Source organism: Oryctolagus cuniculus, chromosome 1, assembly GCF_964237555.1.
Source record: "Oryctolagus cuniculus chromosome 1, mOryCun1.1, whole genome shotgun sequence".
NCBI lineage: Eukaryota > Metazoa > Chordata > Mammalia > Lagomorpha > Leporidae > Oryctolagus > Oryctolagus cuniculus.
This window is the reverse complement of record NC_091432.1, coordinates 190,154,428-190,170,675: the sequence shown is the minus strand read 5'-3', so window position 1 is coordinate 190,170,675 and position 16,248 is coordinate 190,154,428. Positions and strand designations below refer to the sequence as shown.

The 16,248-nt window shown below is 42.8% G+C and overlaps 2 protein-coding genes across 4 annotated transcripts in view; both read left to right on the top strand.

Annotated features, from left to right (window-relative positions):
* Window positions 1-2,844, top strand: part of PLAA (phospholipase A2 activating protein) — a 58,422-nt gene extending 55,578 nt beyond the window's left edge. For both annotated transcript variants that reach the window (XM_051844876.2, XM_002708046.5), the window contains exons 13-14: window positions 375-539; window positions 2,115-2,844. In XM_051844876.2, coding sequence (XP_051700836.1) covers window positions 375-539; window positions 2,115-2,680 — 731 coding nt within the window. In that variant the 3' untranslated portion in view covers window positions 2,681-2,844. The remainder of the gene's footprint in view (window positions 1-374; window positions 540-2,114) is intronic.
* A 10,781-nt stretch (window positions 2,845-13,625) lies between these two features.
* The window catches only part of CAAP1 (caspase activity and apoptosis inhibitor 1), a 71,745-nt gene continuing 69,122 nt past the window's right edge, over window positions 13,626-16,248 (top strand). Inside the window, exon 1 of one of the 2 annotated variants that reach the window (XM_002707954.5) lies at window positions 13,626-14,035. In XM_002707954.5, coding sequence (XP_002708000.1) covers window positions 13,748-14,035 — 288 coding nt within the window. In that variant the 5' untranslated portion in view covers window positions 13,626-13,747. The remainder of the gene's footprint in view (window positions 14,036-16,248) is intronic. The other variant, XM_070053088.1, reaches the window with a different exon arrangement.

The window sequence follows — 16,248 nt, the reverse complement described above, 5'->3', positions numbered from 1 at the left end:
CCAGCTCTCTGCTGTGGCCCGGGAGTGCAGTGGAGGATGGCCCAAGTGCTTGGGCCCTGCACCCACATGGGAGACAAGGAAGAGGCACCTGGCTCCTGGTTTCAGATTGGGGCCATTGCGGCCATTTGGGGAGTGAACCAACGGAAGGAAAACCTTTCTCTCTGTCTCTCTTTCTCTCTGTCTGTAACTGTACCTGTCAAATAAATAAGTAAAATCTTTTAAAAAATCAATAAAAATATATAGTTTATTTTATAATCTGTAATAATTGCCCAGAACTATCTTCACTCCCCTTCATGTACAATAGAAGACTGTTACTGAAAATGTTATGGCTTATTAGAGTTAGGGAATTTTGAAGGTTTTGTTTTGGGTTCTAGGTAAACTGAAGGAACTTAATGGAACTGCACCGGAAGACAAGAAGTTAACTGAGGATGACTTGGTGCTTCTTGAGAAGATACTGTCTTTAATATGTAACAGTTCTTCAGAAAAACCCACAGCCCAGCAACTTCAGATTTTGTGGAAAGCAGTTAACTGGCCTGAAGGTAAATAAACACTCTTCAAAATGCAGTAAGGAAGGAAGAAGGATGCCTTTCATTTCTATCAATATAACTGGTGTTTCTAGGATAAATAAAAGTTAACCTGGGAATTTCTAATTCACATGGTGAAAAACTTCCCAGAAAGGATTCATTGTACCAGTGTGGTTCATAATCTTGTTTTGGTCATATAGTTTATGAGGAAACTGAAGGGACAGATTGAGCACTCCATATCTGAAACTCTTGGGATGAGAAGTGTTTCCAGTTTTGGCATTTTTCAGATTTTGGAATATTTGCATACACTTCACTAGCATGACATTCAAAGTTTTGGATTTTAGAGCATTTCAGATTTTGAATGTTTGGATTAGGGATGTTCAACCTATTATACAGTGATCCCTTAACCTGCACTAGCTTGTATACTGTTTGAAAGGATTTGTGGATCACTTATAATCCATCAAAGAAACTCACTTTGTGACTTATTAATCCTAGGCTATGAACACTGATATAATTTTTTTGTTTTTTGAGTTATTTAAGTGTTTTTTATTCCAAAAACGTCCTTTCCACCATTACTTTTCCTGCCATTGACTAATTGGAAAAAAAAAAGGTCATTGATTTCTACAAAATGGCCATGTTGTAGGGGTGGGGAGTTGCTTGATATATTCCTCTATCTCTGTTCTGCTGGTGGTGTTAGATTTTGGCTCAGTAGTCATTAGGTGAAAATTCTCTACAAATGATGCTACTGACTGCTTTACAGTATGGAGCACACAATATTGGATTTCCCTATTTTTAGTGATTGTTTAGTACATTGATTCAGGTGGTACCTACCTAAGCCCCCCTTGATTACTGACCAACCTGAAGCATCCTGTTATCAGTTGTTAACTGAAATTCTAACTCTTTGATCTTATAGGATTATTATTTTTTTTTTAATTTCATTTGAGAAGTAGAGTTACAGACAGTGAGAGGGAGAGACCGAGGGAAAGGTCTTCTTTCCATTGGTTTGCTCTCCAAATGGCCACAATGGCCGGAACTGCGCTGATCTGAAGCCAGAGGCCAGGTGCTTCTTCCTGGACTCCCACGCGGGTGCAGGGGCCCAAGGACCTGGGCCATCTTCCACTGCTCTCCCAGGCCATAGCAGAGAGCCGGATTGGAAGTGGAGCAACCGGGACTAGAACCGGCATCCATATGGGATGCTTGTGGCACTGCAGGCAGAGGATTAACCTACTGAGCCATGGCGCCGGCCCCCTCTTATAGGATTTTTAATAGCAAGGTCTCTACCCAGGGTATTCGGTTCAATTTTGAATACACACTGTCAGGCTATTTGATAACATGAGTGAGTTACCATATTTTTAAAGCATATATATGATCTTATAGCAATAAATCCAGCCTGTATTAGTAAGAAAAAATAATAAATACAAGTATATATTTTTTAAAGCAAGTAGATGATTTTTCACATTTTCTAAAGTAGTCATATGTTAAAATAGTCACTTGTATTATATTAGGAAAATAATGTCCTAAAAAACTGCATAACAGTCATAAGGAATTTTTTGAATTTCATAAGCCTTAATGAATTTTTCTTTTTAATAGATATTGTCTTCCCTGCACTTGATATTCTTCGGCTGTCAATTAAACATCCCAGTGTGAATGAGAATTTCTGCAATGAAAAGGAAGGGGCTCAGTTCAGCAGTCATCTTATCAATCTTCTGAACCCTAAAGGAAAGCCAGCAAACCAGCTGCTCGCTCTCAGAACTTTCTGCAATTGTTTCGCTGGCCAGGCAGGACAGAAGCTCATGATGACCCAGAGGGAATCCCTGATGTCCCGTGCAGTAGAACTGAAATCTGGGAGCAATAAGAACATTCACATTGCTCTGGCTACATTGACCCTGAACTATTCTGTTTGTTTTCATAAAGACCATAACATTGAAGGGAAAGCTCAGTGCTTATCAGTGATTAGCACAATCTTGGAAGTTGTACAAGACCTAGAAGCCACTTTTAGACTTCTTGTGGCTCTTGGGACACTTATCAGTGATGATTCAAATGCTATACAGTTAGCCAAGTCTTTAGGTGTTGATTCTCAAATAAAAAAGTATTCTTCAGTGTCAGAACCAGCTAAAGTAAGTGAATGCTGTAGACTTATCCTGAATTTGCTGTAACAGTGGGGAAAGGGGTGAAAGTTTAAATTGATAATTGTTTTGCTCATATTTTCCATGACTGATTACAAATGATTTAAAAAATACTGTGGATGAAGTAAAATTTCAGATCTTGTAAAGTCCTGGGGAGAGGAAACAGGGCAGAAATAAAATTTTGCACTGATGAACTGTGAGATTTTCCTATGTAATGTAAGTAGATTTTGAAGGTTACAGAAGCAATGTAAGGAAGAGCAATAATTAATAGCACCACAACTACAATGGTATTTCTTCCTTAGCTTGGCTGCTTAGAATATAGTGGATTTACTTTTATAACCTGATTTCATTATTTATGTACAACAAACTGTTCATTATTGACAGTTATCTTTTTTTTTTTAAGATGTATTTATTTATTTCATAGGCAGAGCTACTGAGAGGCAGAGAGAGAGGTCTTCCATCTGCTGGTTCACTCCCCAAATGGCCACAATGGCCAGAGCTGTGCTGATCCAAAGCCAGGAGCCAGGAACTTCCTCTAGGTCTCCCACACAGGTGCAGGGGCCCAAGGACTTGGACCATCTTCTACTGCTTTCCCAGGCCATAGCAGAGAGCTGGATCAGAAGTGGAGCAGCTGGGTCTCGAAGTGGTGCCCATATGGGATGCCAGCACTACAGGTGGCAGCTTTACCCACTATGTCACAGAGCCGGCCCGTTACTCTTTTTTTTTTTTTTTTTTTTTTTTTTTTTAAGATTTACTTATTTATTTGAAAGGCAAAGTTACAGAGAGAGAGAGAGAGAGATAATCCACTGGTTCACTCCCTAAATGGCCACAACAGCTGGAGTTGGACCAGTCCAAAGCCAGGAGCCAGGAGCTTCTTCCGGGTCTCCCACATAGGTGCACGGGCCCAAGCACTTGGGCCATCTTCCACATTAGCAGGGAGTGGAGTAGCCTGGACTTGAACTGGTGCCTATATGGGATGCTGGCACTGCACGTGGCAGCTTTACCTGCTGCACCACAGTGCCAGCACTGGCAGTTATCTTTTATCTAATTTCTCCAGTTACTCTCATTGCTGGATTCTTTCAATAGCACTGATAGATGTCAAGATCTTCTTTTAGGATGACTACTTTAAAGTTTTTTTTAAAAAGTTATGATTATTCATATATTGAAAAGGCATAACAATTTTTTTATTTAAGTCATTTGTAAATAGTATTCTTTGTTTGAATAGTATTTCTTTCTTGGTGGTCACTTTTAGATGAAGAAAAATCAAATAGGAAAGCTGTGTTAGGCCACATCAATTCAGACTGCTGACACCTCAAATTGACTACAATCTTAGGTATAGTTTTTTTTTTTAATTTCACTATTCGGGGTTACTTTCTTTTTCATCCCAGTTTTGATATTTGATTGTTTATTTTGGATCATTTCCATTATTTCAAAGGGGATTTGGAACATGTTGAATTTTACCAGGCAATTGTGCAAGAAAGAACACATAACACTATTATTTGAATGTCTAGAGCCTGCCTGTCATATGAAGATAGTATTTTTGAAATAGTATGGTCCAGGTAATGTACTACACTTTGACATTTGGTCCTCAGAATAAATGACAGATAGAATTATCTGTTTTTAGAAGTAAAAATACTGGAATGAATCATATGAGAAGAAAAGTAAAGTAAAAAATGAGTTAACTACTCAAAATACATGCAATGCTATACTTCCCAGAGATCATCAGATTTGAAGGTAAACATCGTAAGAACTCATTAATTAATGTATTGTGTTTGAGATAACCCAGTTTCTCAAAAGAAGTATAACTACTCCTATGTTAAAAATGAGAGAGGGCTTTTCACAAAGAGGACTTTCCCTAAAATAGTGAGCAATGTTTGAAACTTATGGCAGAAAAAACCGTGAGTAGGAGCATTCAATCTAGGTGTTAGCATGCCTGCTGATAGGGTGCCCAAGTGGATTCCCGGCTTCAGTCCCTGATTCCAGCTTTCAGCCAATAAAGATACCGGGAGGCAGCAGTGGTGGCTGAAGTTACTAGGTTCCTGTCACCCACATTAGGTGGCTTGGATTCTGCTCCCTGCTCCTGGTTTCAGCTTGACATAACCCCAGCTAGTGCAGGCATTTGGAGAGTCAACTAGAAGTGGAAGCTGCATGTCTGTCTGTGGCTTTCTGCCTCAAATTAAAAAACAAAGCAAACGAAATCACAAGTTTCCTGACTCAGTGGCCAAATTGCAGTCTAAGAAGAACAGTTCTGCACTAAGGACTGTAAAATGTTTACTATGTTTTACCTGCACTAATTAAATTAAAAGGAAAAAAAACTTTTCTTAAAAAAGCAAGGAAGGAAGGTGGGAGGGAAGGGGAGAGAAAAGGGGAAAGGAAAAAAGAAAAAGAGTACTCTTCCCTAATTGGGTAAGGAAAGGTTCTGATTTATAGAATAACCCATGGGGAAAACTTGGAGTATCCAAAGGGAATGGATAAAATGTTAACATAGGTAATGTACACTTTGCTAAATATTGTGACTTCCTGGTGTGTACCTGGACTTTAAGTGTTCTATTTACTAATCCAGTTAGGTACCTGTGCTTTACTTCTCGAATAGGGATCTTGGGGGGGATTGTGTCAAAGTTAAGTTGACCTGTGTCAACCTGGTTCCATTATAGTACACTGCTTTTTTTTGCAAAACAATGCAATATTTTGAGAAACTGGCTACCTTTAAATAATGGTAGGACATAAAATCTTGATTAATAATGAGTTCACTCTTGAAAAATGAAAGGGGTGCCAAATTGTAAACATTGTTTGCTTCCTTATCTCTATGTAAGTCTTTTTATAACAAGATTTATTATACCATTTCATGTTTATTGAAAAATATTTATAAAATACAATTTAGCAAAAGGGGAAAAGTCACACTTGAGTGGTTTAATGATATTTTAATGATTTTTTCTTTAAACTTTCTTTTGTTATTTTCTGAATATAAACATAATCAACACTCACTGAATAAAAACATGCATCCCTCAATGAAAATTGTTTTTAGGGACATGCATTGTGGCACAGAGGGTTAAGCCTCCACTTGAGGTGCCTGCAGTTCATAATGGAGTATGAGTTTAAGCCCTGGCTGTGCCATTTCCAATTTAGCTCCCTGCTAATGCACCTGGACAGGTGGGGGATGATGGCCACTGCCACCTACTTGGGAGAACTAGGTAAGTTTCTGTGTTAGTCCTGGCTGTTGCAGCTGTTTGGAGAATGAACCAGCAGGTGGAAGATCTCTTTCCCTCGCCCTCTCTTTGTTACTCTGCCTTTCAAATAGATAGATAGATAGAGAGAGAGAGAGATAAGCCAGCCAGCCAGCCAGCCAGCCGGTGCTGTGTGGGCACAGGTTCATGTCCCAACTGCTCCTCTTCTGATCAGCTCTCTGCTATTGCCTGGGAAAGCAGTGGAGGATAGCCCAAATGCTTGGGCCCCTGCACCGCACGGGAGACCCAGAGGAAGTTCCTGGTACCTGGCTTTGCATCAGCCCAGCTTCTGGCTGTTGAGGCCATTTGGGGCGTGAACCAGCAATGGAAGACATTTCTCTCTGTCCCTCCCTCTCTGTGTCTGTAGCTCTGCTTCTCAAATAATCTTAAAAAAAAAAACCAATTGCCTCTAATCCCACCATTTAGAGAGAACCATTCGTAACATCTTGTGACATGCTGATATGTAAACATGTGCTTTTATTTTTTAAAAAGGAATTGTATCAGACATGCCATTTGATAACCTGGTTTTTAAACTTAACATACATAGTACATATATCTCCACCTTAATAAATAAAATATCCTATTATCTGCATATACCCATAACCTCTTACCTGCCACCCTTCTAGTTTTTGATACCAAGAAGTGCTATGACAAATCTCTCCCAAGAGTATTAATAGTTCCCTAGGAATACTAGGGCTCTCCAAAAAGCTCATGGACGTTTTATATTATGAACAAAGCTATAAATACATTTCAAAATATTTTTGCACCAAAATAAACATCTAATCCCATTTTCCACAAACCTTCTGGAGTGCCCTTCTACATTTCAAAATGGCATTTGAGGTAATGTACATTTTTTAGACTCATGCATTTCTTTTTTTTTCTTTTGAAAGATTATTTGAAAGGCAGGGTTACAGATAGAGACAGGTGCTCCATCTGTTGGTTCACTCCTCAAATGCCCGCAACTGCTGGAGCTGTGCCAATATGCAGCCAGGAGCCAGGAACTTCTGAGTCTCTCATACAGGTGCAGGGCCCAAGAACTTAGGCCATCTTCTGCTGCTTTCCCAGGCCCTAGCAGAGAGCTGGATTAGAATTGGAGCAGCCGGGACTTGAACCGGTACCCACATGGGATTCCAGCACTGCAGGAGGAGGTTTTACCTGCTGTGTCACAGTGCTGGCCCCTGGACTGATGCACGTTGCCTAATCATCTCTAGGGTTCAACTCTTGGGATTAGTGTCCTTCACATTGCATTTAAAACTCCATTGGCTCAGTGATTGTCTCCATTTCTTATCTACTCTCTGGCATTACATTTTGTTGATGAGTATGTTACTATTCTAGCTTTAAAAGTATTTACTTATTTATTTGAAAGATTTACAGAGGGAGACCCAGAAAGTCTTTACCTCCTGTTTCAATCCCCATGTGACTGTCATAGCTAGGATTGAACCAGGGTGAAACCAGGAACAAGCAGTTTCATCCAGGTCTTCCGCAAAGGTGACAGAGGTCCAAGCACTTGGACCATCTTCTGCTGCTTTTATCAGACCATTAGTAGTGAGCTGGATCACAAGTGGAGCAGCCGGGACACAAACCGGTGCCCGTATGGCACCTCTGCATTGCAGGCAGTGGCTTTATCTGCTATGCCACAATGACAGTTATGTTTAACAACTAAAGAGCAATGCAATGAAATTTTTAAGCTCACCAAATGATGGGAGAAGCATAGCTAAGACAGGCTTCTTTAGAAAGATAATTCTGGTTTGGGGGCCTGCACTGTGGCACAGCGGATTAAAGCCCTGGCCTGAAGCGCCAGCATCCCATATAGGCGCCGGTTCTAGCCCTGCTGCTCCTCTTCCATTCCAGCTCTCTCCTATGGACTGAGAAAGCAGTAGAAGACGGCCCAGGTCCTTGGGCCCCTGCTCTTGGCTTCTGGCTTCAGATCGGCACAGCTCCAGTCGTTCTGGCCATCTGGGGAGTGAACCAGTGGATGGAAGACCTCTCTGTCTCTACCTCTCTCTGTAACTCTTTCAAATAAATAAAATAAATCTTAAAAAAAGAGAATTCTGGTTTAAAAGTAGGAAGTGGGTCCTAAACAATTGTCACAATATATCTTATTTTGTGAGGCAATCATATAATGCATAAAGGACAATTTGAAGTATCATGTTTCCAAGACGTCTTAAGAGAAAAATTGCCCACCAGAGATGAGAAAGTGTTACTCAGTCTGGGGTGGGCATTTGATGCAGTGGCTAAGATGCCACTGAGGAGGCTGGTGTTTTGGCATAGTGGATAGATGCCAGTATCCATCTGGGTTTCAGTTTAAGTCCTGGCTGCTCCACTTCTGATCCAGCTACCTAATAATGGCCTGGGAAAGCAATGGAAGATGGCCCAAATGCTTAGGTCTCTGAACCCATGTGGGAAACCTGGATAAAGCTCCTGGCTCCTGGCTTAAGCCTGGCCCAGCCTTGGTCCTTGTGGTCATTGAGAGTGAACCAGCAAATGGAAGACTTCTGTCTCTTTTCCTCTCAAACCCTTTCAAATAAAAAATCTTTATTTAAAAAAAAAAAGTGCTACTTGGGACACCTGCATCCCATATCAGAATACTTGATTCAAGTCCCAACTAGTATACTTCAGGTCCAGTTTCATCATAATGCACACTCTGGGAGGCCACAGATGATGGCTTGAGTGCTTGGGGCCCTACCACCCATGTGGGAGGTCCAGATTTGAGTTCCAGGCTCCTGGCTTCAGCTTGACCGAGCTCTGGCTGCTCTGGCCATTTAAGGAGTGAAACAGATAGCACCTCCATGCACACCTTGAAAAGAAAATGTTATCAATCTTTTAAAATAATTTCTAGTGTATTTTTCTCTTGAAAATGTTATGTGGCATATGGGGTGGGAATTGTAGCGCAGCAGATTAAGCCACTGCCTGCAATGCCCTCATCCTATGTGATGAGGGCTATCCTATTTGAGTCCCCTGCTACTCCAATTCTGATCCAGTTCCCTGCTAATGTGCCTGAGAAAGCATCAGGAGATGATGGCCCAAGTGTTTGGGTCTCTGCCTCCTATGTAGACTTAGATGGCATTCCAGACTCCTGGCTTCAGCCTTGTCCAGCCCTGGCCAATGTGCTCATTTGAGAAGTGAACCAGTGGATGGAAGACTTCTCCCTATCTCTCCCTAACTCTTTGTCTTTCAAATAAATAAATAAATCTTTTTAACAAACAAATTGTCGCTCCCCCTCTTCGTGGAGGAACGACACAGGACCCTGCGCTGTTCTTTCGTCTGCTCGGCCCTCCCCGGGTTTTCTGCTGGTTCTTCCCGGGTTGGCTACTATCCCTTCCACCTCCGTGGAAGGGCTGTTCCCCCTGGCCACATTCCCCACTTCCGCAGGGGAGCGGCACACCGCCGGCCGGCTCTCTCGGGGGCTGCACAGGTGTTCCCCTTAGATGTTCCCCTTAGATGTTCCTGGTGCATGCTGTCTCTCTCCTCCTTTATAGTCCTCCTCTGCCAATCCCAACTCGGCTGCCCACACGCCGAGTACGCTGCTCTCCTCCAATCAGGAGCAAGTCCCACAGTTTATTAGTTGAACTGGAGGCAGCTGTGCAGAAGCTGTTTTCTTCTCTCCCAGTGCCATATTGTGGGAGAGCAGATGCATAGAATAAGTCTCAATTCCAGTAACTTAGTCTAGTCCGAGCTGCTCCCCACACAAATAATATGTGGTACAGTTACAATTTAAATACCATTTTGGAGACAATAACTTTTACATGATTTTCCCTTTTTTTTTTTTTTAACATTTCACAAAGATTTTTAGCTGGCTATTTCTAGAGCTGCTTTAAGTCCCTCTAATTTTTTTTTATAGATTTATTTATTTATTTGAAAGGCAGAATTACAGAAAGAGAGAGAGATACAGAGGTCTTCCATTTGCTGGTTCTCTCCCCAAATGGCCGCAATGGTCAGAGTTGGGCCGATCCGAAGCCAGGAGCCAGGAGCTTCTTTTTGGTCTCCCACCGGGTGCAGGGCCACCTTCTACTGCTTTCCCAGGCCATAGCAGAGAGCTGGATTGGAAGTGGAACTGCTGGGTCTCCAACTAGTGCCTATGTGGGATGCCAGCATTGCAGGGGGTAGCTTTACCAGCTGCACCACAGCGCTGGCCCCAGTCCCTCTAATTTTAACAAAAATGTTCATACATAAAAGTGAAGGAGCGGGGCTATTATTATGGCATAGTGAGTGAAGATGTCACCTGTGACACCTTCATCCCGTAGGAGCACTGGTTTGAGTCCTGGCTATTCCAGTTCGGGTCCAGTTCCCTGCTAATGCACCTGGGAAAATAGTAGAACATGGTCCAAATACTTGGGCCCCTACCACCCATGTGGGAGACCCAGATAGAGTTCCAGGCTCCTGGTTTCAGCCAGCCCCAGGTATCGTGACCATTGATGGGAGTGAACCAGTGAATATCTCTTTCTGTGTCTTTTCCTCTCTGTAACTCTGCCTTTCAAATAAATAAGTCCTTAAAAATAAATAGAAATGAAAGGGCAGTCATTTGGGCTAGAAGTTAAGACACTGGTTAGGACGCCCTCATCCCATACTGGAGTGCCTAGGTTTGATATCCTCCAGCTCCTGACCCCAATTTGCTGATGGAGATCGTGGGAGGCAGTATGATAACCCATGTAATGAGGTTCCTGCCATCCACACGGGAGGCCTGCATTGAGTTGCTGCCTCTTGATTTTGGCCCAGCTGTGGCCACTGCAGGTAACTGGGGAGTTAACAAGCGGATGGGATCTCTCTCCCTCTCTCATCTGCACATTGGCTGAGAACTGCTCTAGGCTGGGGTTCATGGTGTGGCTTAGCTGGGGAAGCTCTGCTCTACTTGTTTCTCATTTGTCTTCTGAGATCAGCGGGTATAAAATTTTCATGGTGATGGTGGAAGAACAAGTGTTACCTACCTGTCCTAATTGCACAAGTTCTGTTTTGTTTTGTTTTTGTTTTTTTCCCCTGAGACATCACTAGCTGTGTATCTGTGAACATCAATACTGTGAATTGGAGTTTAATCTGGATGTTGAATGTCCCCCAAAGACTCACGTAAAAGGTTTGGTCCTCAACATTTTATATTCATGTCATTGAGATGGTGGAAGCAATCCAGTTATGGTGTTCTACATGGGGCTTTTCAGAGCTGATTAGATTGGATCAGATCAAGTCATTAGGGAAAAACCTTCATGATTAAATTCTGGTGGTTTTATAAGAGATCACACAGAGGCACACATGCTGTTTTTTTTTTGTTTTTTTGTTTTTTTTTTTTGACAGGCAGAGTGGACAGTGAGAGAGACACACACAGAGAGAAAGGTCTTCCTTTGCCGTTGGTTCACCCTCCAATGGCTGCTGCGGCTGGCGCACTGCGCTGATCCGATGGCAGGAGCCAGGTACTTATCCTGGTCTCCCATGGGGTGCAGGGCCCAAGTACTCGGGCCATCCTCCATTACACTCCCTGGCCACAGCAGAGAGCTGGCCTGGAAGAGGGGCAACCGGGACAGAATCCGGCGCCCCGACCGGGACTAGAACCCGGTGTGCCGGCGCTGCTAGGTGGAGGATTAGCCTAGTGAGCCGTGGCGCCGGCAACACATGCTGTTTCTTGCTAGTAATTCTGTGTCACTTTGGGTTTCTCCCAGCAAGAATGCCGTCACCATATGGTGATTGATACTTGTCTGATCTTGGACTGTGCACCTCCAGAAACAGAAACCAAAATAAACATGTTTCCTTCATGATTAGCCTGTGTCAGGTATATTTTTTAATAGTAATGAAGAGCTGATGAATAAGACCCACTTAGTCAAAGTCAGTCACATGGCAGAGCCCCTGGGCAGAGGATTATGTCTTTCACCTGTAGCAGGAGCGTGCTGCCAAATTTCATGGCAAAGGGTATTATTGATGCAGTGATGGGTGAAGAAGTAGGCTGTTAATGCAATTTACCACAGTGGTGATAGAAAAAGAGCTCTCTGTGGGTTCTGACATTTTTAGCTCAGCACTTAACACACATTTGTGTCTAGCATGTTCCAGGCATTGTATTAGGTGTTGGGACTACATGGATGTATAATGTGTGGCCTGTTTGTGAGAAACAACAATATATTGTAGAAAGTGTTGAGCAAATCTCTGTAGTAAAAAGTTCTGGATGCTCGATAGTGACAATAGTGGGCTACATAAAGAATTTTAGCAGGAATGAGAATGGAAGTCATTTGGAAAAATTCTAAATAAGTAACATAAGTAGAAGTAAGGTTGTTGAATAGTCTTGAAGGGTTTATTTCTAGGGAACATACATGGTTAGAAAGAAAAAAGCTTTTCAGATCATGGAAGATCTTACATGTTGTATTAGACTTAGTTTGCAAGTGACATGAACCAACTCAGATTAGTTTTACTGGCAGAAAAAGAATTATTGACTCACTGATGGAAAATTAGACATCAGTATTTTCTTATTTTAAATGCAAGTGTCTTGTTGGCCTCATTTTCTTAGAAACTGTCACAGGATAGAGAGCAGGACATCTAGGAGATATGAGATGAATTTCTTCATAGTTCATCACTTAAGATGAAAGACTAAATTCCTCACTTATTATCTCTTTATAAAATCCCAGCCAATTACTGATTGACTTAAGAATTAATGCATGCCTATCCCTGGTGAATCACTGTGATCAGTGCTCACTGGGTTGGTGAAGCGTAGTCACAAAAATGGCATATAGGCTGGCGCCGCGGCTCACTAGGCTAATCCTCCGCCTTGCGGCGCCAGCATACCAGGTTCTAGTCCCGGTAGGGGCACCGGATTCTGTCCCGGTTGCCCCTCTTCCAGGCCAGCTCTCTGCTGTGGCCAGGGAGTGCAGTGGAGGATGGCCCAAGTGCTTGGGCCCTGCACCCCATGGGAGACCAGGATAAGTACCTGGCTCCTGTCATCGGATCAGCACGGTGCGCCGGCTGCACGTGCGCGGCGGCCATTGGAGGGTGAACCAACGGCAAAGGAAGACCTTTCTCTCTGTCTCTCTCTCTCACTGTCCACTCTGCCTGTCAAAAAAAAAAAAAAAAAAAAAAAAAAAAAAAAAAAGGCATATAAATACCAATCTCTACCTGTTCTCCCCTGTACTTGTTTGAGGGCAGAAAAGCTGTCTGCATTTGTTAAAGAGTTTTAAGTACTTCAGAATGTTTACTGCTGGGCTCTTAAGCACTATAAGTTTGAACCACAGGAATCTGTTTAAATAGAACAAAAATAGCATGATGCTGATATTCTTTGATCAATTTCTTTTGGGGGTAGAAAACATCATAAAGAGAGTAACTTTTTCTTCAGCTATTCACTGTTGCATTATTCTAAAAAGTGAAATTAGTGTAAATGGGGAAAAACAAGGAAGTACAAGAGCCCTACTCCTATACAATTCCCTAAAATTAAAAAGAACACAATAATTTGCTAGGGGTTGACATTGAGGTGAAACTACTTTTCCCTAAATTCTCTATTGTTCTAAGTGGTTAAGTCTCCTAAAATTTGCAAACAAATTAAAATGGAGGAGAAATTATACTTTTACTGGGTATTGTTATAAACCGACATACATCCAAAAGCACTATCAGTAAGGCAAATATCTGCTGTAGGGCTCTGCCTCCCACCCCCTTCAGGTATAAAAAGGAAAACCCACCGCGAGTAGGCCCAGCCGCTCAATTTATAACCTAGGGTCACCCTCCTCAAGTCCGAGAAGCGGTGCGATTGGCCCCGCCACCGCCTCCAGAAATGCCTCACCACGTTCTGCGCCAGCGCCGGAAGTGACGCAAAACCGGCGACGCCAGCGCCAGTCGCCGGCTGCAGGAGGAGGGAATTTTCGGTCGCTCCGGAGACGGAGGGCTTCCCCTGGATGGTTGCAGCAAAGGGATCATGACGGGGAAGAAATCTTCCCGGGAGAAGCGGCGCAAACGTAGCAGTCAGGAAGCAGCCGCGACGGTCGCGGCCCCGGACCTCGTCCCCGCCCTGGGTGGCAGCGGCAGTGGCAGCACCAGCGGCTGCGGGAGCACGAGCGGCTGCGGGAGCGTCAGCTGCTGTGGGAACTCCAGCCTCACTGGCAGTGTCACCGGCGGGGGCAGTGGGAGCAGCGTGGAGCGCAGCGAGCGCCGGAAGCGGAGGAGCACCGACTCATCTTCCAGCGTCTCGGGCTCCGTGCAGCAGGTGCGTGCGCTCCCCTCTCGCCGCTTCCTGGAGCCGCTGCTTTTTTTTTATTTTTTATTTTTTTCTTCGAAAAAGGCGGGCTACGGGCGTGATGGGGGGCACCGGCCGGAGTTTCCAACCCGTACTTGAGGTCCATTCTTGTGAGTCCCGTTGAGCGCCCACGCTCCCGTGTCTTTGGACTTAAAGTTTCTGAATCTGCTCACCAGCTAACTTTGTTTTTTTCAAAAAAGCACACTTGGCCCCTTCCATTCCTGTGGTTTCCTCAGTCTCCCGGAAGAGTGTGTACTGGAAGCTGGCCTTGCCTTCAGTGCCCTTGCGAGCCGTTCGCTTTACTTCTCTCTCCGTCTTCTGTTTTTAGTACGTTGTGATGAAGTCCACATTACACATGAGAAAACTGAGGCCGCACGCTTTTCCCCCACAGTCCCAGGGATGAGTAGCTCCTAGACCTGAATCTGGTATCTGACTCCACCAAAAGTATGCTCTGTATGCACCATCAGCCTGCTCAGATAAACCCGTATTAAGATACTTTATAAAACGAATAAATGCATACAATTCATTCAACCCAGAGATAAAGGAAGAGTGTAGAAGGGCCTTTTCATGCTTTCCCATTAACGATTTGATGCACAGTCTCTTTTCATCACTTCTTGTCACATGGCTGAGTTTTAAGATTCTATATGTAAGCTTTATTGTGTCCCCCATTGGATTGGGTAAACCCCTGCGTGGTTGGGATACATTTCTTTCTGTATGTTTTAATTGTTTTATGGTGAGTTCCCTGTATTTTTTATCTTTAGTGATAAGTTGTTGTTTTTTTTTTTTTTTTTTTTTTTTTTTTTTTTTTTTTTTTTGACAGGCAGAGTGGACAGTGAGAGAGCGAGACAGAGAGAAAGGTCTTCCTTTGCCGTTGGTTCACCCTCCAATGGCCGCTGCGGCCGGAGCGCTGCGGCCTGCGCACCGCGCTGATCCGAAGGCAGGAGCCAGGTGCTTTTCCTGGTCTCCCATGGGGTGCAGGGCCCAAGCACTTGGGCCATCCTCCACTGCAATTCCCTGGCCACAGCAGAGAGCTGGCCTGGAAGAGAGGCAACCGGGACAGAATCCGGCGTCCCGACCGGGACTAGAACCCGGTGTGCCAGCGCCGCAAGGCGGAGGATTAGCCTAGTGAGCCGCTGCGCCGGCCTAGTGATAAGTTTTTAATTCTTACTACACACAATACAAAACTGACACCTTTGTACATATAGCTTTATGTAAGATAATTTAGGGTAGAATCTAAGGAGTGACATTACTGGGTCAAAATGTGTGCGGTTTAAAAAAACTTGGTAGGTGCCACAAAATGCCTTTCATGTAAGATTTCATCGATTTATAGTTCAAGTGGTGTATGAGGATATTCATTTCTACCAGTCTTTGCTAACTTTCAAAGTCCATGTTATAAAGATTTGCCAAACTAACGAGTCAACTTAATGCTGCAGTTGCTTTAATTTATATTTTCCTGATTAATGGTGAGGTTGAACATTTTTACATTTTTATTTGCCATTTGATTCCTTATGTAATATGTACATATCTTCTGCTTGTTTTTCTCTTTGATTGTTTTCATTTTATTACTGGTAAGTTCTCAGTATTTTTACACAAAGTCTTGATTCTAAACCTTTGTGTGGTGTATACTACAAATGTTATTATAATTTTGTTCAGTGTGTACTGAACCTAGTCATTTCTTTGTAGTCAAAACTCATGTCTCTTTTTGCCTTCTAGATTTTGTTCTATAGAACGATCTTTCCTACTCAGGAGTATAAAACTAATCTGTATTGTAGTGTTTTTTAACATGACATCTTTAAATTGGGAGTTATGTAGGCATAGGTGATTTATGTTTATGTATTTTCTTGTGTCTAGCCACACACAGCCAAACAAAACTAATTTGTTATTTAGAATTTTTTTCTCCAAAAAAATTTCTGCTAACAATGAATTTTATCTCTTCCTTTTAGCATTGAAATTTTTTTTGTCATTTTTGCAGCATTTCCCCAATTCTTTTTTTTTTTTTTTTGGATTTTTGGTAACATTTCTGATGTACTGCCAATGAATATATTTGTCATGGTTTGATAGATAGATTTCATCAGGTTAGGAAAATTTTCTTCAACTCCTAGTTCACTTGGGCTTGTAGAATTTTATCAGATGGTTTCTGGTTTTCTGTTGGTAAAATAACAGTTTTTCTCCTTTAATCAGAT